This window comes from Callospermophilus lateralis, chromosome 1 (genome assembly GCF_048772815.1).
Source record: "Callospermophilus lateralis isolate mCalLat2 chromosome 1, mCalLat2.hap1, whole genome shotgun sequence".
Lineage (NCBI taxonomy): Eukaryota > Metazoa > Chordata > Mammalia > Rodentia > Sciuridae > Callospermophilus > Callospermophilus lateralis.
Window position 1 is genome coordinate 182,166,961 of NC_135305.1, and position 22,796 is coordinate 182,189,756.

A 22,796-nucleotide genomic window follows, 5' to 3' on the forward strand; every position below is an offset into this window, starting at 1 on the left:
CATTCTCTTGGTTTGGGGGTTGATGGGAGTACAGTAAAGACAGGAAAGCCTTTGTAACAATGCTCACTCTGAACCAACATCTTATGCTATTTGAAATTAAGACCATGCACTGCACATATAGAAATGAGGCTCTGAATACTCAATAATCATCCAGGAAGTAAATGAGGAGTCATTCATACACTGTGGACAAGGTTTTATAATCCTGGGGATTATGTTGCATAAGAGGAACCATTGAGATTTTAGAAATTGGACTGTGTATGCAGGCTGGGGCAGCAATAGCAGCATTTGGGTGTCTGAAGGGCAATACTTAGTCCAGGCCAACTATATAGATTAACCCAAGTCTAATAGGTCCTTCTGACTTGAGTGTTTTCCCAATTTAAAAACTGTTATCTGGTTCTGTTTGTTTGTACTGTGGATTAAACCCAGGAGCACACTCTATCTCTGTGCTACAACCCTAGCCCTTTTTATTTTTGAGACAGGGTCTCACCAAGTTGTCCAGGTGGGCCTTAAATTTGCAGTCCTCCTAAGTCAGTGGGATTAGAGTTGTACACCACTACACCCAACTCTGGTTTCTTGAGGCAAGCTCTTCGCTCAGATTCCGCAACATCCCACTCTTCCATTTCCCCTCCTACTTTGTCAAAGTTCTTTTTCTCCTCCGAGTGACACAAAAATATTGCTTTGTAACGTACTGGGGGGGGGGGGGATACCTGTTCCTTTACTGCAGACAGTTTGAAAAATTCTGGTCTAGAGCTTGCAGTGTTTCTAAAATTGATTTATGGGCTCACATTAAAAAAAACCAAGAGACTTCCCAACAAGAAGATAAACACCATCAACTTCTTGAAAACAAAGCCAAACAACTAACCAATCAAAAAAGAAATCTCATAATGCTGGCTATATATTTCCACCAGGGGACAATGAGCTGTGTTGCCCAGGAGTGGCTGCCCCTTGGGACGGGCTCATGCCGTCCAGACAACACATCCTCATGTTTCCTCATTGTCTTCACCTGCCTGGCTCCTGTGGACCTCCTGAGTTTGCAACTGCATCTCCAATCCTAGCCTCCTCCTAAGTTCTATCCCCAAAGCCACAACAGTCTCTGGAATGTTCCCTCCAGGGTCTCATTGGTCCCTTGACATGTCCATCACCAATCTTACCACCTTTCTACCTGCAAAAGGCTCATGCCCATCCTCATAGGTGATCCCACCTTGTATCTCAGTGTCCCCAAATCCTCTTAGGCTCCTCTCCTCCCTTGTGTGACACAAAGTCTTCAAGATTTTTCCTCAAAATTCTTCTTAATTTATCCACTGACTTGATAAACTTTGATTTAGTTCTGGAGATACAACAGTGAATAAGACTCCCCCACCCAGCAAGACCTCTGCCAGCCTCGGGCTTTCTAACACACTCAGAATACCCTCATTTCCAGGATTCAGCAAACCTCCCACCTCTTTTTCACTTTCTCCCAACTCTCACCAGATTTCTATTTTAAACATCACCATTCTTTTGGTTTTGGGAGTTGATGGGGGTGCAGTAAAGACAGGAAAGCCTTTGTAACAATGTTCACTCTGAACCAACGTCTTATGCTAATTAAAATTAAGACTCTGCACTGCACTTATAGAAACAAGGCTCTGAATACTCAATAATCAACCAGAGAGTAAATAAGGAGTCATTCATATACTGTGGATAAGGCTTTATAATCCTGGAGATTATGTTGCATTAAGAGGAACCATTGAGATTTTAGAAATTGGACTGTGTATGCAGGCTGGGGCAGCAACAGCAGCATTTGGGTGTCTGAAGGGCAATGCATCTTGTTTAGTCGAGGCCACCGAGCTTCTGAGCACGTGTTCCCCAGGCACCAGACAAGGCAGGGTTGGGCCTCTCTGTTTCCCCGAAAAGTCTCAGCGTAAGACACACCTAGTTCCTAAGTAGATCATTTGGGTCATGGGTTCTACCATATAAGGAAGTGACTCCCGGGAACACAGCCCGATGCTGAGGGCCTGAAAGCACAAGCCCAAGTCCTGCTTGGACAAGAGTGGGATGAGGCAACTTCCATCCAGAGAACATGGACGCCCAGGCCCAGAGCCCCAGCTGTGCACCAGACACAGGTTACCCACCTGCCTGTCATGCTCAACCTCACATTCAGGCTCAGAAAGCATCACTTGCTTTGCCCCAAGAGGGACATACGATGCAGGAGAGGTGGAATAGCCAAATGACCGTGAGTGTGGTCTCAGAGTCCGAAAGGCTGGGTTCCAATCCCAGGCCTGTTGCTCACAGTTACAATTTTGGGTAGAATGGATCTGTGCCTCAGTTTCTTTACCTGTCAAATGAGGATAAGACTTCCTAGGAGTGTGATAAGGGCCATGGGTATAATGCATGCAAAGTGCTTTCCCCTTAGGTTCCGCTCTACTGACACAAAAAAAAAAAAAAAAAAACACCCCCAAAACCAAAAAATGCTGGTCCATATTCAAGTCTCCTGAATTACTGTCCTGGGACTCTACGTCATTTCCTGCATCCTCATGGTAAATTCCATCTGACTCACTTGAGCTCAGCCGAGTGGGGCCTTTCCAGATAATCAAAAGAACCCTGACAGGACAGACTCCCTTTACCCTTTGCCCACTCAATACCAAAAAGACCTGGCTCCCTCTTAACCCCAGGCCTTCCTCCATGCTCCTGTCCACACCAGGATGGCACCGTGAGCCTCCCCCTCAGCTCCTTGGAGCATCCATCCCTCACCCCATGCCTTTCCCCCAAACTTCCCCAGCCTACCTGGCCAAACAACCTTCCCGCTGCTCCTAAGTCCCTCTTCCACCCACTGAGGCCTGTCCAAGGGAGGGGATGGATCCAGGCTCCATCAGTCATCAGTCCTAGCCCCTGGGCAGAGCCCTCGTCCCCTCATAGCTTAGTTTCTTTGTGTCTAGAAAGAAGAGATCACTGCCACCCTGGCTTCTTGACAAGAATTATTGTGAAGCACAAGTGAGAAAATATATGAATGGGGAATCTGAAAACTAAAGTGCCTTCCAAACATACATGCGCTGTCCCAAGAAGCTCCAAAGACTGTCCCGTCACTGGAATGAACATGCAGACTCCTCACTCTATCAGTCTCCTTGATGATCCTCTGGGATCTCTGAAGAGTAGAAGTCCCAGCAGGCTCCCACAGACCTGCCAGCCACACGAGGCAGCCTCCAGATGTACCTTGGGGGACAAGGGCCAAGTCCTCATCCCAGAGGAATTCTGGGGACACTATCACTTTCCATAGCCTCTCAAGTCTTCATCCCTTGAGCACCCAAGCTCTGGGGCTTGGAAAACATTCTCCCCAAGTCTGTCTTAACCCTGTGTTTTAAATGTTCTGTGGTCCATAATAAATAATTTCCATAAAGGCCGGCTAGCTGAAGCACAGCAGGATAAACGAAACACAGTAACCCGGATCTCATCTGACCAGCCAAACCCAGAGACCTCATGACTACAAAGGGAAAGGAGTCACCTTAACACAACTTCACGCTCCATGAAAAGACCACGATGGAGAGGAGCTGTGAATTGTGACATCTCCAGCTAATTTTACACGACACAGATACAAATGACCATTTTTCCTACTTATGAGAAATAATGAAATCTCTTCTCCCTCTTTCTATTCCTGTTCTATAGTCAAAGGTTCTGGCCAATTTAAAACATTTGGTGCAAAAAAATAATACCGGGACATTGTTCTTAAGAAGAAAAAAAAAATCTAATGGGTTTAATTCTAGTGTGCAGAGGAGAATATGAGCTTATCCTGCACGGTGGTACAATGAGTTAATTACCATCTCATCCTAAGACAAATCTACTTGTCATGGGAATGGGAGCCATTATTTCACACAAAATAATGACCCACGTAAAAAGCAATGACCGCAAGCTGTAGCAGCCAGCGACACAGCTTCATCTGGCCTAACTGAATGGCAATTAACAAGTGTCACCATACATATGTAAACAGGGCCTAAGCTATTCATTAAATATTTACAAGAAAGAACAAATGGCTTTCAGCCTACTTCTCAGGAAGCACCTGTGTTCTTCTACCTGTGTAATGACAGGAAAATTTACACACAAAATTCTGCCATCACTGGAATAGCCGAAGGCCCCGGAGAGGAGCACTTAGATTTCCTCTGCTCTTTGCACACAGACGTGGCGTTTTTCTCTAGAAATTGTGTCCAACGACAGAAAAGCAGAGCAGAGGGAAACACACCCAGTCACATCATTTTGTCCAACTTCTTGGGTTGTCAAGGCCACTGGCCCAGAATCTAAAGCCACAGACTGACAGCCAGAGATGCTGAATCCTTCCAAGCCCAGATCTTATCCAGACAGGGTGGGGGTAAATGATGGGGTGACCTCAACAGAGCTGGCTCCTCCAAGGAAGCCAAGATCATAAATCACCCTTCTGTTGAGAGGTAAGAGACTCGGGGATACCCATCTGGTGATGAGCTCCAGATCAGAAATCTCAGAGATGCCCTTCTGTGCAAGTTGTCTATTCTGAGCCAATCCAATATTTTTTTTATGGAAGCCAAGGGTACAACAGTAGCAGAGTGTCATGGTGAGCTCTAAAACATACCATTTCCAAATGTTAAAAACAGAATTCTTATACAAGTACAGAATGAGCAGGTGTCAATCATTTATTGAACAAATTAACTAAGGTCTTCGGATACTGGGTATATACACCCATGTACACTAATAAATGTTAAAAAAATAGATTCTGGGATAAAATCTCAAAAGCTACTTTTGTCAGTCACTGACCAAAATACCTGTCAAAAACAACTTTGAGGAGAAAAAAATTTATTTTGGGTTCATGGTTTCAAAAGTCTCAGTTGATAGTTGACCAAATCCATTGCTCTGGGTCCAAGATAAGGTAAAACATCATAGTGGAAGGGCATGGAAGAAGAAAGCTACTCAGCTCAGGGCAGCCAGGAAGCAGAGACAACGCTAGGAGGCAGCCTCAAAATATGATCCCCGAGAGCACACCCCCAGTGACCCACTTCCTCCAGCCACACCCCACCTGCCTACAGTTACCACCCTGTAATCCATTCAAATTATTAATCCATTAAATGGATTAACCCACTGATTAGGTCATAGCTCTCACAACCTAATCACTTGGCCTCTGAACATTGTTGCTCTGCCACGTGAGCTTTTGCAGGACACCATATATCCAAACCATAAGACTGGCTAATGTCCCCCAGGGCATAAAACCCATAACTCTGGGGTTATTTTCTGTTGGAAAGATGTCCATCTCTACTCCAGTATAAGAGGAACATGGCATCCAAGTGGCTCATAAATTAGACTATGGATTCTTTAACACCCCATATAGGTACAATGCAATGGTCAGTCCTGTGATGGTCTGGTTTGGTTGAGATCAAGGCACAATATCACGTGTTTTCCAAGAGCATATTTGATAAAGTAGAGAGAGCCTCATGTCCTTATCTTATCCAGACATTCCTCATATATTCCAAGCATCTCATCCTTAATTACAACACCCATTTTCAAAATTATGTCTCCTCAGCCTTCAGACCATCAAGCGATTTCCCGCTCCAGGAGCCCGCATCCAAGTTGACTAGGGAACAGTAACTGCAGCAATCCAAAAAGGATGGCCCTATTTATACAACATCTACATGAATCAGGAAAACACGTGTGTTCCCAAACTTAGGCCTATGTAAACAAAACCTACACCCCCCCCCATTCCCAAATCATCATCTGAGTTCTATCATCATCTTAGTAGAAGTACCAGAAATTCTGACCTAAGACATCATCTGATTCCTGATCTACAGGTCTTAGCTTTTATCCATAGGAGTGGTTATTACCAAGGCCCTGGGTGGGGGACAGTGAATACTCAATAGATGTTGAGCGGGCAGGAGTAAAACAAATATCCTTTAACTATTTCATTTGCAAAACTCCTCACAATGATTTCCCACTTTTTGTTGTTTTTAAAAACAGCCAAGTGCCAGCGCTCTCTTGCTAGTCCCAATCACCTCTGTTTTTATAGTGGCCCTTGTGATATTTTTAAATTGATCTCTTTAAAATTTTTTTTAATTGTAGGTGATCACAATACCTTTTTTATTCCTGTGGTGCTGAGGGTTAAACCCAGTGCCTCACATGAGCTAAGCAAAATTCTACCACTGAGTCACAACCCCAGCTCCGCTTCTGATCTTTTGATTCCACTCACCCTGTGTCAGGCCTTGCTTGGAGGCTCCCCAGCCTGCCCCAGCATAGCTGCTGCCCCATGGACTCTGCCTCATCCTCCCACCTCAGCCTGAGGCACTGTCCAGATGTCTGGTCCACACTTGACCTGGCATCCACTTGCTCCTCAGCCCAGCTGCTTCCCTCCTGGCAATGCTCATCAGCAGGGTCTGTCTGCCCACTAAGACAATGCCAAGGAGGCACCACAGCTATTAGTTTGTTCTCTAAATCCTGGCCCAAAGTTCAAAGCCAATGCTATTAATGAATTCACTAACTGGCTGACTGGGCCTCAAACAAACAACATTTACCTGTACAGGGCAGTGAATTGTCAATTATAGTCATGGACATTTTGGTCAGTGACAGACTACATATATCACTGTGGTACCAGAAGATGATAATGGAAAAACTCCTATTGCCTACTGAAGCCATAGCCACCCTAACATCACAGAACCACAGACTCCCATGTTTGTGCCGGTCTAGTATAAATAAACCTACTGCACTATCAGTCCTGTAGAAGTAAATCACATAAATACAAACAGTACATAAAATGGATAATAAATGACTATGTTAGTGGTTCATTTAACAAACCATATTTTATCTTTATTTTATAGCGTACCTCATTTACTTAGATAAAATTAAAAGTTTACTGTAAAATGTGTGCCATGTGATGCCTGCAGCAGACTCATGCTCCACGGTTTTTAAGAGGCCCTGTCGAGTTTCAGACCTGCACCACGCAGGTTAGTGTAAGCACACTCCATGATGTTTGCACAGTGCGAAATCTCCCAGTGACGCAGTTCTCAAACACATACCCATCATTAAGTGACTCACAGCTGTACTTTGGAAGACTAGGTAACGAAGGATAAAAACCAAGAAAGTACTCAGCCCAGTTTGGGGCAAGGACATTCTTTCTGCAGTAAATGTTGTACGGAAACTCAAGTGGGCCCTGCAATTAGGCACAGAACCTCATATGGCATAAAGACAAGCTCAAAACTAGACACACTGCTGGGCAGATGAGAATTCCCTGCCTCACTCCCTGATATAACTACAGGTCAGTGGCCATGAACTCTGGCATGTCCCCATACTAGCTCAATTTTTGAGCTGGTGGCAACAAAAATTGGAGGAGAGATGGGATCTGGGAACTCGCACCACCTTGAAGGTTTGAGACAAAGTCTCAGCAGTGGGCCTGCAGGTCTGATAGCTGTTAGCAACACTCTAGCCCTAAAAGACACGACCCAGGGTGCCGAGGACACCCTGGGATGGAGGGGGCGGCCACCTTTCCAGAGTCAACTGAAAAACCAGCCTCTATCTCAGAGCAAAACCTGTCCAAGGAAGGGACATCACCTTTGTCCTTAGAAAAACCCACAGAGCACTCCTAGGCACATTCCCACCCTGCTAAGTTGTTTATCTACAAATAACAGGAGAGATCTGCTGCGCCAGGTGTCCCTGACTCAGTCAGGCTAGGTGGGGATCCATAACAGCCCCCTAGCAGCCACCAATCAGCATGAGACAGGGAAATACCTGGGATGCCAGATGACCCTCCCAGTAGTTTATGGTGTTGGGAAACCATGTAGTTCAGCACGTACACCCCTCTTGGCTTAAACCAATCAGTTCAAATGAATACCCCTTTTGTACTGACCAATCACCCCTACCCAACTTGTTCCCGCCAGTGAATGCGCTAATCATGTTTTAGAGTTGTTATTTGATTTTCCCGCGGTGTGTGATGATTTGCTAAAAGAGGCTATGATGTATGTGAAGTCCCTGCCCTCTCCAAAGAATGTATAAAAATGCTGCAAACCCTGGGTTCGGGGTCTCTCAGCGTTACCAGTTGCTGTGTATGCGCACGGAGGACCGAGCTAGCTCGCAATAAACACCTTTTTGCTGCTTACATCGATCTTGGGTCTCTGGTGGTCTTTGGGGGTCCCGAATTCGAGCATAACTATAGCCTGAGCCATGTGTGGGAGCAGAAGCTCCCTAGGAGCACTGGTCAGGGGTCTAGGTCGCAGCTCCCCCCAAGGCCTCTGGAGTGTGTCTGATCGTCCCCAAACCTGCTCGCCTGACTGGTCACTCAGGCAGATGCTCTGTGAACCTGAGGGATTGAGTCCTGCCCACAGCACTCACCTTCTTAATGAACTCTGGGATGATTTTTTGGTCTGTCAAGTGGTCTAAGGAGGAACAGCAATCTAATTCCAAAATGTAACCTTCATTGTGAAGATCAGTCTTCTGAGATCTGAAAAGAGAAATACACACACAAAGACTAAGATGCTGCAGGATATAATTTTTTTGTTTGTTTTAAATCAGGGGGCCAGGCACAGTGGCACACTCCCGTAATCCCAGCAGCTCAGGATGCTGAGGCAGGAGGATTGTGAGTTCAAAGCCAGCCTCGATAAAAGCAAAGCACTAAGCAACTCGGTGAGACCCCGTCTCTAAATAAATTCAAACAATAGGGCTGGGGATGTGGCTCAGTGGTCAAGTGCCCCTGAATTCAATCTCCTGTATCCTCCCCAGCCAAAAAAGAAATCACTGAATGTTTAATGAAGCCCCCCCCCTTTTTCCCAGAAAATAGCTAAAAAATAATTTATGGTCCACAACTCAAAGAATATATACAGTTCTATGACATAAGACGACCTCCAAGACATGGAAAACCTCACTACAGAATAGTAGGTTCAGTATAATATGACTTTTACAGTAAATAACACACACAGACACTCCAGGAACATATGACCCGTTGGATTCTCTCTTCCAGGGCACAGGAAAAGATCTAGTAAGACACACTCCAAGTCAATAACAGCAGTTACCTCCAGGCATGGGGAGGGTCTAGTTAGGACCTAGGATTTGGGGTGGGATGGGGTGCCAATTCAAAGACACTTTAGTCATAAATTTCTACATATTTTTAAAAATTTTTTAATTAAGAGAACATAATCATATATTACTTGGAAAATTAATTTAAAAAAGACTTTGAAAAGGTTCAACCCCTACAGAAGGCAATCTGGCAACATCTCTCAAATTTAAAAAAAAAATGCTTCAAAGAAAGACCATGAGGCAACTCCAGGTAGAAATCCTGGGACAACCGACTGTGAAGGGTGGTATGAAATAAAGGCTTTCGGTCTGGGGAGAGGCTTGCCAGCATGCCCTGCCATCTCCGCACACAGGGCCCCTCCCTGCATCCCCACCATGGAGACATGTACAGCTCACAGCTCAATCCTGTACGCCATTCAGGAGAACCAGCAGCAAGCGGTCACTGAGGTGAGCCTCACTCTTCAGAGTCATCCCTTCTCAGGCGTCTAAATGACACCAGTAGGGTGGGTCTGGGGAGCTCCTGGAAACCACACGGTTGTGGGAAATTGAAGGGGATTCCACTGGCCCAACCAGGACAAAGAGAGGCAGTTAGAGATCAACAGAACACACCTGTCCCCCGGAAGGCTGGAGACCAGGGCTCTGGGCTCCCAGTGCAGGGCTCCCCCCACACACAGCCACTCTGCCCTGGTAGAGGAGTGAGCAGGGGCCTCCTGGCCACCTCCGCTCCACAGAAAAGGGGCCCCTGCAACTCCTGGTCAGACAATTCTTCGCACTGCACTTCTGAGACACAGACATCTCACCAGTTTCTGAATGCAGATTTTTACAATATTTTTTAAAATGAATTTCCAAGATTCTTATGTAGCATTAAAAGCAATTTATGCTACCATTAACCATCTGGGTATGATTTACATGAAATTTTAAAATGAACAAAAATGAAAGAGGATCTGCTTTTCCGCAGGTGTGCAACTGTGGCTCGGTAAGCAAACTTCAATAGCATATATTTTTTTAAATTTTCCCTTCTAACGTATCCTTTCTGGGGTACAGTAATGAGGTGCATATGTTTGAAATGTAAAAGAATAAATGATTCTAAACTGGTTAACCTGGAATAAACTAATTCTAACATAATAATTCAATTCTGAACCCTAGCCTTCTGGCCTGTGGGTAGCCCCTGGCCCATAGCTGCAAGAATATAGGATCTCAGTTCAGAGACTAGGTCAGAGACTAGGTTCCTGTTTTAGATCTTCTAAGAGGGAGAAATGAGAACACAAGAGTCCAGACTTTAGATAACACTTAGCCAAGACTTGCTGTCATATGTATCAAACAACAAAGATTGGGATAGGGCTGGGAGTTCTCAATGTAAAATCTGAGGTATTCTGTCACATGGAGACTAGAGTCAGACTCTACAATGTGATAAATATCACTGAGATTTTAAATGATTAGGTTGAAAATTTTTAATCATTTTAAAGCCAGTCCATACACTGGGTATGGTGGCTCATGCCTATAATCCCAGCAACTGGGGAGGCTGAGGCAAGAGGATCATAAGTTTGAGGACAGCTTGGACAACTTAGTGAGATTCTATCTCAACATAAAAAAAAAAGAAGAAGAAGAAGAGCGGGGGGATGTGGTTCAGTGGTAGAGCACCCTCACCGCACGCCAGCTTCACTTCCTGGTACCACACACATACACAAAAAATAAGTCAGTGCCATATCCACTCAGCAAAACAATCATAAAACAACTGGAGAGAAGATGAGTCTCTCTGTAAGCAACCCATAACCCAGATTCATAAGGAATGATCTTTAGCCCAGGAGAAGTTAATAGCTACTATCTTTGGTTCTGGAAAAAGTTCTATAACAATCAAGGCAGCTCTGGTTCATGTCACAAAATAATCACCACGGTCACATCTGACCTGAAGGAGGACGAGGATCAACAAGAACAGAAATTACAAATTTTCTACATGTACTCTGAATAGATTACATCTCAGCAGATGGTTTCTTGGAAAAGCAAACTCGGTGCACACTGGAAGAACATTATGAGCAACTGGTAAAAAGCCTTCCCTTACCTTTAGGAATTTGCACCTCAATTTGAAATAAAAGGATGATGACACTGAGGAAGAGGTGGTAAGGGTCCCTGAATCCTCTGAGGACAGACACCAGCTGCCCTGGAAGTCTGTGCTTCATGAGGGTACAGCTGTGGCCCAGGAGGGGCGAGAGCTGGGTAGAGGGTCGCAGTTACACAAACACCCTCTCTCCCTGCCACTAACCCTATAGGAAGATCCACTAGCAAAGCTTGCCTACAGGGCTTCTGGGCACCAGGTGGGGAGGTAATGTGCTTGCCAAGGTACACACTCCCTAAGGTGACCCCCGCAATCGTCCTCACCTCCTTGAGTCCACACCTTTGAGCAACCCCCTCCCTTGAGTGGGCACAAGACCTAGGACTTGCTCATACTCAGTGGCACAGGGTAAGGAGATGGGATGCCACTCCTGCGGCCACATTCTGTTCTAAGACTCCACTCTGCAGGCTAGAGCTAGAGATTTCCCTAGCTGCCCTGAAGGAGGACACTCTCATGTTGTGAGAGGTCACATGGCCAAGGAACTGTGGGTAGCCCCTGGCCCATAGCTGTAAGAATACAGGATCTCAGTTCCATGACTATAAGGAGATAAACTGTCAGCAACCCTTCCAGGGAGCTTGGAAGTGGATCATCACCCAGTTGGGCTATATAAATAGTGAGATAATCAAATGCATGTTGTTTTGAGCCCCTAGGTATGGCAGAATTCACTCCAGAGCACAGAAAACTAATATTGTTCCCAAGGGGAAAGACTTGGCAACGTTGTGCTCAGAATAGGCCTCTCACTGGTGAACACTTAGGTTCAGACCCACAAGATCCAGCCAGACACCTGAGAGCTGCCTTTGTCAGGTGATCAGTGTTCTAGGTCCCTGAGAGCAGGAGCCACCTGGGGCAGAGAAATGAACATCTCCTAGAAGCCGCCTCCAGGAGCCAAGGCGTGGCCATCCAAGGGACCACCACAGAAGGGAAGAGAGATTGTGAAGTCGATTAAGTTTCTAAGGAAGAAGAGCTAACTTGAAACTCCCAGCTGAGCAGGTTCCTGCTACCTCCCACAGGGAAGGGGAAATGCCAATTATGTTGCCCTCAAGATTGTACCATTGTACCATTTCTGTTTTAGCCAGCTATTTTACTGCTATGACCAAAAGACCTGATAAAACAATCAGAGAAGGAAAAGGTTATTTGGAGGCTCACAGTTTCAGCGGTCTCAGTGCACAGATAGCTGGCGCTATTGCTCTGGGCCTGAGACAAGGCAAAACATCATAGCGGAAAAGTGTGACGGAGGCAAGTAGCTCAGGACAAGGCAACCAGGAAGCCAAGAGAGACGGCTCCCCTCACCAGAGACAAAACATACCCAAAGCATGCCCCCAATGACCCACCTAGTCCAGGTACACCATATCTGTCTACAGTTATCATTCAGTTAACCCCTGTCCAGGGAGTAATTCACCGATTAGGTTAAGGCTCTCTTAACCCAACCTGAACTTTCTTGCATTACCTCACACACATGCTTTTGGGGGGATACCTCAGAGCTAAATCATAACAATCCTAGAAAAAGATATGGGAAGCCACCATACTTCCTCTGCATTGAAGCCCAGATGGCCCCCACTTCTGGCAAGGACAGAGATATCTGGGTTAAAACAGTAAGAAAAAGGAAGGACACAGAACACATTTCTAGAGATGCAGGATTGACTACCAGCAAAACTCCCTCAAGTCTACCTTGTCTGAAATTTAACACCAATGGTCTCCAATTAAATAAAGGTACTCTGAGAACAGCGTGCCTAACAGTAAAATGTATTGCCTCACTACTCTTCAGCCCCAATTTGGTAAATCCTGCCAGATTTATTAGTTGGAGGCTGCAGGTTCTAGGGCTAACTAGACGAAGGTCATTTGCCAGTGGTGAGCCTCCAGGTAACTTACCAGGCTGCAATGTCCTTCACTCTGGGAATATTGTGAGGAGCTCTCTCCTGGCCCATGAGGAACTAGATACTGTAGACCTACAGGCCATGGGGAAGACGGAATGATGGGAAGCCCTGAAGGGTATTTAAGTACCATAAGCCGAGTTTTTAAAAGCTCTCTCTGGCTGTGGGCAGGGAGACCAGAGACCACCTCGGGGGTCCGGAGCAGAGAAGACGGTGGCTCAGAGTGGACTGGCTGGAATCCGGCTACATTTTCAAGATAGAATCTTCATAATTTCTCTGTGGAAAGGTTTTAGGGGGTGAAAGGAAGAAAGCTAATGATCCCAAGGATCCTTGCCCTAGGAACTGGAGAACGGATGAAATTGCCACACTATAAGGGGGAAGGCTCAGGGGGCCCAGGCTTGGAGTGGTGGCGATTGCTAACTCAGGTTCAGAGGTGTTGACATTGACCTAGCCAGCTGACATTCAGTGGAGATGTGGTGTGCAGCTGAAAGTCTTTCAAATCTGGACTTCAAAAGAGATGACCAGAGATAAAAACCTGGGAGTCAACAGCTTACAGGGGGCCTTTAAAGCATGAAACTGGATGAGATCTTTGTTAATAAGAATCCAGGACTGAGTTTTGAGGCCCTGTACCTAGGAGAGGTGAAGGAGAAAAGGGGAGGAAACAGCAGAGAGGACAAAGGAGGGGTAACTACGAAAAAAGGAAGAAAAGGAAGAGGGTATATTATCCTTGAAGTTAATTCAAGGAAGTGTGCTCCAGAGGAGGGCATGAGCCACCTTGTCTGTTGCTTCTATTAACAAACTTCTAATGCCCTCTCCAACTTATCTTCTTGAAATCCCAACAGAGACCCATCCTATGGAAGCAAATATAAAGAAATCTGTTTACTATGTGATTATCCTGTTAAGTGGGCAGACTGTCAAATTCATATGTCCTTTTGGTTCAGAATAGCTCGGGTCTGTGACATCTCTCAGAAACAACATCTCTTATTTCAGGGGGCCCCACCTGTCCACAGTACGGGGGAGCTGAGGGGGGTCTAATCTCAACCATTGCAATGGGATTTCCTGAAAGAATAAAAGGATATTACTGAGCAGAGATGCATCATCTCGAATACCAAGAATGAAGATGAAATGAATTCAAATTCTTAAGAGTGTAGCAACGTGGTGTTCACAGGCACTGAACCACGGGGACTCTGACTGCTGGAGACAACAGAGATGCAGCTAAGACATGAGAGCCAAGTTGTTTGGTTTTTTTTTTTTAATTTTTTTTTAGTTGTAGATGGACACAAGACTTTTATTTTTATGTGGTGCTGAGGATCGAACCCAGGTCTTTCCACATGTGAGGCGACCGCGCTCTACCCCTGAGCCCCAGCCCCAGCCCCAGCCCCCAGTTAAGTTTTTAAGAAGCCATCATGACAATAAATGCAGTGTGGTACCCTGGATTGGATCCCAGAAATGAAAACAGACATTAATAGAAAAACTGATGAAATCCAAATAAAATCTGCAGTTTAATTAGCAGTAATGTACCAGTGTCAATTTTTTGGTTTGACAAATGTACTATGGTAATGCAGGATATTAATAGATGATGGGAAACTTGGTGAAGGGCATATGAGAATTCTCTTTAATATCTGTGTCTCTTTCTTGTTAAGTCTACAATTATTCCTAGCCTGGCTGTGTTATATCCATCACTCTCAGGATATTTTCCTTGGGAAATAATAGGAAAAGTCCTTGGAAAAGGGAAAACACAGGAAAAATTGACTTACAGAGACCAGGAATGAAACTCTTCCACCTTCAGAGGAAAACAAACCTTCAAGTCAAAGGACCAGAGAGAGATGAAACCTGAGGATAAGGTGTATGCTTCTTTCACTCAGAAAAACTCAAGTACTATCCAACTTCTTGCTTTCCTTCCATTTTATTTTTTTAGGTGGTAAAATATGCATCACGTTTACCACTGTGATCATTTTAAAGTATATAACAGTGTCACCAAAGTACATATACAATATTGTGCAAACCACAACCACTATCCATTTCCAGAACTCTGATCATCCCAAACCATCCTCGTTTCTTGGACACACATAACTAGGACTTGGACCAAAACAGAATGTCAACAGTAAGAAAAAAAAATTAAAGAAGATTAAACACATGCTCCACATGTTTGTTAAATAAACACATAAAAGTAGTTTTATATACGGAGCATGTGTACACAAATCTTTTCTAACTGCAAGGTAGGAGGCCAAGAGCCCTTGTACCCACGTGCTGAAGTACCTCAAATGTCAACTCCACTAGCCACAGATGTCAGATTGTTTAAGAGCACGATAGGAGACCACCTCCGCTGTGTCACGCTGACCTCGTTACTCAGACGCAAACACAACTGAAATAAAAATGCAGCTCAGAGTCCAACCTGGAGGATCCTCCCTGAGCACAACTGTCACTTCTGCTAAAGGTTGTGTGGCCATTCCCCAGGCAGCCAGATGGTCCAACAAGCTTGGCAAATACAGAGATCCACAGGCAAGAATGAAAGAATGTATGCATGCATGTATGTCCCCATGCACACAGACATACAACACACCTACCCATACTTTGTTCTGATGAAAATATAGCAAAGTCCACCAAGAAATATGTTCTCTATTTTTTTTTTCCTAGAGACAACTCCCTCTCACATTCCCACTTCTGAGAGCAGGAGGTCCCATGATAGAAGTCCAAGCACAAGTTTGGTGACACATGGTGGGCACCAGCATGGTGCTAAGGAGAGCCATGGTTTAGATGAGTTGTAGCATATCCCCAGAGGATTTATATATTGGACGCTTGGACCCCAGCTTGTTGATGTGAGAGGTTGTGGAAACTAAGAGGTGGGGCCCAGTAGAGAATAATTTGTTTACTGGGAGGCTCTGCTCTCAAAAAAAAAAAAAAAAGAAAGAAAGAAAAGACAGCAAGACAGGTCCCTGCTGGCTCTCTTGCTCCTTGTTTCACCTTGTCTCTCTCTCACACCTTCTAGGATGCTATTTGCCATGCTGTTTGGTCTTAACCTCCAAAACTGAGCTAAGTAAATCTCTTTCCTTTATAAGGTACCCAACCTCAACTATTTTGTTATAGCAACACAAAACAGACCAATACAGGAGGACAACAGGAAAACCATTAAACTGAGCAATTTAAATTAATAATGTGAAGACAGAACCTACAGGACCTTTGCTAGCTACTCTTCTGACAGAAGATTAATATTCAAAATGTATATAAAGAACTCAAACTTATCACTCCAAAAATAACCAAATTAGTAAATGGGAAAATGAATTACATAGTTCTTGGAAGAAACACAAATAGTTCACAAATGTATAAAAAAATGTTTAAATCATTAGCAATTAGGGAAATGCAAATCAAAACTACACTGAGGCACAGGGTGTGGTGGCACATGCCTGAATCCCAGCGGCTCAGGAGGCCGAGACAGGAGGATCATGAGTTCAAAGCCAGCCTCAGCAACGGTGAGGCACTAAGCAACCCAGTGAGACCTTATCTGAAAATACAAAATAGAGCTGGGGATGTGGCTCAGTGGTCAAGTGCCCCTGGCTTCAATTCTCAGTACCGAAACAAAAATTACACTGAGATTTCACTTCATACCAGTCAAAATGGCAGTCACCAAGAACACAAACAGTAATAAATGCTGGGAAGGATGAGGAGAGAAAGGAACACTTTTACACTGTTGATGGGATCGTAAATTAGTAGAGTCACTACAGAAATTAGTATGAAGATTCCTCAAGACTAAACATGGAGCCACCAATGACCCAGCTACACCACCCCTCAGTATTCATCCTAAAAAATTAAAGTCATCACACTATAGTGATACTTGCATACCCATGTTTATGGCAGCACAATTCATGATAGCTGAATGTGGAACCAGCCTAGGTGTCTGTCAACAAATGAATGGTAAAGAATATGTGGAAGGGCTGGGAGGTGGAGCACTTGCCTAGCAAGTGTGAGGCAAACTCAGTAGGTCAAGGGTCATTGTCCCACCCCCCCACCCCCCACCCCGCCCACCCCCCCGCCCACCCCCGCCCTTATATGGAATCTAGAGAAGAAAGGTGGCAGAGGGATATCTCCTGAAAATAGAAGGGAGATCAGTAGAGGAAAGGGACCAGGAGGAGGTAAGAGGAAAGGGACAGGGGAAAGATATTTTTCAAATTACATTGTTATACATAATGGTGGAATTCACTGCACATGATATAACTCTAATGTACCAATAAAAAATATGGGAAAAGAAAAAATTATCAGAATAAGTACAACTTAGGGCAAGGAATAAAGGCATTAAACACAATTTAAAATTCTTTTGAAAGAGAATATCTGTAGGATTTCATGTCAGATTTTTAAAATTGCTTTTATTTAGTGATTCTTACTTGCTTAACCAAATTTATTCATTTTTATCCCTATCTTTGGATTTCAGCTCAATGATTTCTGGAGTACAGTTTTTTTCAGACAGTGTTTTTTGATGACTCTTTTCTCTGCCTCTAAGACATAATAATGTCTTTTTTTTTTTCCTTCCTTACCTTGCTAACTCTTTCCTTCTTTTTTCTTTCCTTAACCAGCCTTTAAATGTTGAGATCTTAGAAGCTCAACTCTATTGTTCACTTTCCATTCTACATTTCTTACCATTTCTCACCCAGGTGATTTGACCCATGACTCAGTATTAAGTACCTATTTTGCTTTCTGTGCTATATATTTTGCTCTAAACCAGATCCTTTGAGTGGCATATCTGATTTTTTTTTTTGCGGGGGGTACTAGGGATCGAACCCAGGGGCACTTAACTACTGAGCCACATCCCCAGCCCTTTTTTATATTTTATTTAGAGACAGGATCTCTCTGAGTTGCTGGGGGTCCAAGTTGCTGGCTTTGAACTTGTGATCCTCCTGCCTCAGCCTTCTTAGCCTCTGTAATTATAGGAATACACTACTATGCCCAGCTGATTCCTTTTCTTAAAGTCTCCAAGGTATCTCAGCTGATTATATCTAAAACCGAACATATAATGTTTGTTTCAAGCCTAGTTCTTTCATTGAATTCCCTTTCTCAATGAATTGTGCTATCTTTCAAACATTTGCACAAGTCAATAAAGCAATGATCCCTCAAACCTCTTGTCTTCAATGGTGTCTAATCCATCACCAAGTCCTGTTGATTTCACTTCCAAACATTTCTGGAATCAACCTGTTCTCCATCTTCACCATAACTTTAGGCCAACAGACTACTGCCACCTGCTAGAATACTGAAGTCCAAAGTAACTTAAAAGGTATTGCGAGTACCCCACAGACTGCTACTATTCAAATTTAACCAGAGTGATATTTTTAAACTTTGGTTAGATCTTGTCAAAACAAATGCTTTTTCCTAGAAGACAGAAATACAATCGATTTTTTTGGTATTGACTTTGTATTCTGTGGCTTTCCCAAATTCAAGGTCAAATGCCTTTTGTAGATTCTGGGGAACTTTCTATGTCTATGAGAAAAAGACAAATTTTTCCTTATCAAAAACAAAAACTGAGCAGTTATGCCCTAGCCATTACTAGGAATTCCAGGTGAGGGTTGCCAAATCTTCTGATATTTTAAAAGAAGTAATTTAATTGTGTATTTTTATCTAGGATATAACTGTCAAATATTGGCTCCATACTGGTTTTTGTGATTTTTTTTTTTTTTTTTTTTGTAGTATGTAGCTTAATGTCTTTGGGACTGAATTTGTCCTTTTGACACCAGACTGTGACCTCTGGGTTACAAATACAAAAGTCCAATGTGAGCCATAGAAGGCTGAATGCCAGGGCATGGATAACAGTAAACAGATTATCTAATTGTACCATAATCAAAATAACTAATCCATAAACCTAACGCAGATATATCATCCGTTGTAATGAGTCAGCAGGGTTTTCCCTCAGAGAGAAGACAATGACCAGTACATTTACACAGCCCCTGACTCCACTTTCCATAGCTGGGGCATAACCTTCCCTAAGCCATTAACAATGCACACTTCCAAGAAAATACTATTAACATGTATGAGTGCGTTAAACATCCCAAATTATAGCAAGTGTGACAAAGTGCCAACTTGTAAGTCAAATATATGTTTTGATCTCATGGGCAGATCATATCTAAAGCTAGTAAAAAGCAAATGCCTGTCAAAAAACTATTATAAACTATTCCTTTAAATAATAAGCACGTGACTAAAAACTATCATACACATTACTTTTAAATAATAAACATGTAATAGGTCTCACTTCAACACATAAATCCCTTAACTCACTTCAAAGACCATGAGTTTAAACAATGTCTTCTTTTTCCAGGACTCTAAGCAAGTCTTAAATTTCACTCATAAAAGAAAAAAGAATGTATAGTTCATCAACAGGGTTATTTTTGCTTCATTTAGAAATAATCATAAGAAATGTGACAAACACTAACTTAAGTTACTGGGCACTTCTCCAACCAGGAAAAAAAAAGTTACTAAATGTCACTTGATAGAAAAAAAATTTTTTTTTCTTTTATCTCTGGGAAACAGGAAGAAATTCTAAGCTATATTTTTCCTCCAAAGCAACCTGGGTTCAAATAAAATGATAGTTTGTTTTTTTTTTTTTTTAAAAAAAGGGATAGCAGGGAAAGAAATTAGCTTATAGATCTGAAAGAGATTTGTCAATGAAATAGAGGCTATATATATTTTTTCATGAACTTATGTTAGTAGCAGCAGTAAAAATACACTTATTCATTCATCTATCCACCAGTTGCTAGATCACCAACCACACATGAGAAAATGAAGGCACCAATTTAGATCCTGCCCTCAAGAAGCTTAAGGAAAGATAAACTATATGTGAACAAAAATGCTATGAGGCTTCAGTCATTTCTGATATCAAGGACCAGGGAATTTTTTTTTTTAAAGCAAAGAACATGTGAACTGTTTCTTTGAGGCTCTGGAAATTAGACATGGGGCAATGACTACTTGGATATTCTAGGCACTGAGAACAGAAATTAGCAAAGATCTAGATGGAAAAGAAGCATGAATTATATGATGGCAATAATTCAAGTTTAGAAAAAGGTGTATGAAGGTGGGGCTGATTGTTACTCAGCTGAATCAATGTCATGAACTAATAATTGCATGGATGAATTCACTGTTAAGAATGAGCCCGTGATGAAGGGCTCTGCAGTGGGAAACAAAGATGCGAGGAAAAGATGGGACTCACCTTAATTCTGGTAAAGGTGAGTCATGAGTGCTGTTAGAAGATACCAAGACACAGATTTTAGATGATTAAGTTGGTGACATCAAGTATGATGTAGGAAGAGGGAATAATGTTATAGGAGGGCAGGGCTTCAAGGTGAGCTAAGATTCTTCTAGAGGGTATAGCTGGATTGGAGAAAGATGAGGGATATTTCTCATCCACACAGTTGGGTGGTCATTGTGGATAGGGGAATAAATGGGTGTTTGCCTTGATGTTTTTAGTACAATGAGGAAGAGATTTCCCAGAATTTTTAATGACCACTCTTTAAAAAAAAATGAACCTACAAAACTAAAATGAGGCTGCTGGAGTCGAAAGTTTCCCTTGATTGTGAAACTTAAGAAATACTCAAGGGGAAAAAAAAAAAAGTCAAGTAAACAAATCCAAGTGACTCTTTAAATAAAGCATCTAACTATGGAGTCCATTGGTCGGGGGGGGGGGGGGGGAGAGGGTTCAGAGGAGGGAGTGGGAAGAAAGAGAATTAAGACATCCATGATGGGTCACTGTGCTTTCCTCCCATTTTCCCTTCCTCTTTCACCAACAACACTTACCACTTCTGTTGAAAGGGTTTGGTATCTACCAGAGCATCTGGAAATAGGGGGAAAGGTTAGGCAACGGATGCCCTCACCACTCCCACAGGGAGCCCATCACAGTCTGTCACCAGGAGCTTCTAACTATCCAACACTACTACTTATGCTAGAGAAATCTTGCCACATCCTGTCTCGATGCTTACAGTTAGGGCTGGCTCCCTGGTGATAAATTAAGCAACTGTGCGTGACAAGGAGTTCACCACTAGCCTTACAAAGCCAAGAGAAAAAACAAACACACTTAAACTCAATGTTCCACATATAACATAGCTGTGAAAGAATTTTAATCCATAGCAAGCTGGGCTCCAGGAAAGAGGAGACAGGTCCCAGAGAATGGGACTTTGGACACAGTCCTGATCTCCTGTAGGCTACTCCTTTACTTTGAAAGGAGTAGAAAGAACTAGCATGAGTAATAATACCCAATTAATATTTTATCACAAACAGAACACTAAATGAAAGCATGTCTCTTCCCAACATTTGCTGATTCAGAAAAAGTCACATATCTGCAAACAAAAACTATGATAGCTACACTTGAATGGTCTTCAAAAGACTCTCATGGGCTGTGACCAGTTGCATGACAGGAAGTCTCTTCTCTAATTGCATTACTGCATGTGTTCTAAATTCAAGTTTGCTTACTGTTTCTTTTCTAGATATTCCTGCCTACACCATCTGACTGTTAGGTGACTGAAACGTTCTACCTTTGTACTGTCTGAACAAGGAGCATTTAGCTATTTGGACACCTGAAATGAGGCTAGTACAACCGAGGAAGTGAATTTTTTTCTTTTAATTTTATTTTATTCAAGTGTAATGAATTTAAATGTATGTGGTTGCTCTTAAAGAGTAGCCACAATATAGGAATGCAGAGCTTAACTCTATTCTCAAACTTTAATGTATCCACTGATCATGGAATCTTCCTAAAATGCACATCCTGATTCCAGGTCTGGGAGCAGGGCTGAGGGTCTGCACCCACTTCTAAGGAGTTTCTGGGCAACGCTGATGCTGCTGGTCCAGGGACCACACTTTTGAGTAGCAAAGATCTAACTGTTTCAGGAGTAACCAGTGTGTCCCAGAAGTTGCTTGAATCAATTATCTCCAAAAATTCTTTTAAAAACACACTATCAGAAAAAAAAAATCCTGAGTATGACTATACTAACACCCAACAACTTACATATGCTATAAAGCATACACAAAGTAAAAGAAAAAAAGCTGATGAGAAACAGATAAAATAAGTTTTATCTATAAATGATCACAAGAAGTTCATAATATGTAATGTCTTAAAGCCCAATGTCCACTTGAAATGATGAGATTCATTGTTAATATTCATATATCCACACTTCACAGAGTCTTCTTGATAATCCTAAATTTCTTCAAGTCAGCTCTGAATAGATATCATCAGTGTCAGTGCTAACAAACTTCTTGAAAACAGTAAGAAGAGTCAAGTAGGTATTGGGGAGGGGGAGAGGGAAAGAGGGATGTATTCTCTTTAACCTGCAATCACCCGACAGAACTTTAAAACCATGAGTATGTTTCATGAGGTTTAAACACTATAGAAAACAATCCATAAACCCACTTTGCTGAGATCCTAATTGAAAGCATCCTTCTGAACCCAGCCTGATCCTAGGATGCTGCCTGGTCCCTACAGGGCAGGTGATCTCCGACCAAAGCTCTAAAATAAAGTTCAATATTATTGTTGGAAATAAATTTTATGTTCTTGAAAATACAGGGTGGAAATTATTCTCAAATTAGTATGTTAATGTAATTATAATTTCAAAAGATTTTCCTATGAACTGGAGAAGATTACTTTAGGCTTTATATGGTTAAAAAAAGAAAGAAAGAAATCAATGTACACAAGTTGCCAAGGTTCTGCAGAACAGTGCTCTATCACCAGATACACCACAAATTATAGTCAGAGTAGTGTGACATAGGGGATAAGGTGTAGCTCAGTGATAGAGCATGTGCTTAGCAAGGGCAAGGCCATGGATTCCATTCCCAGGGTGTGCCCACTACACACAGTGCGGTAATAGTAC

The 22,796-nt window shown here is 42.9% G+C and overlaps 1 protein-coding gene across 1 annotated transcript in view; it reads right to left on the reverse strand.

Moving 5' to 3' along the window:
* Positions 1 to 22,796, reverse strand: part of Rftn1 (raftlin, lipid raft linker 1) — a 202,728-nt gene that overhangs the window by 87,050 nt on the left and 92,882 nt on the right. Inside the window, exon 4 of the mRNA XM_076842179.1 lies at positions 8,305 to 8,413. Coding sequence (XP_076698294.1) covers positions 8,305 to 8,413 — 109 coding nt within the window. The remainder of the gene's footprint in view (positions 1 to 8,304; positions 8,414 to 22,796) is intronic.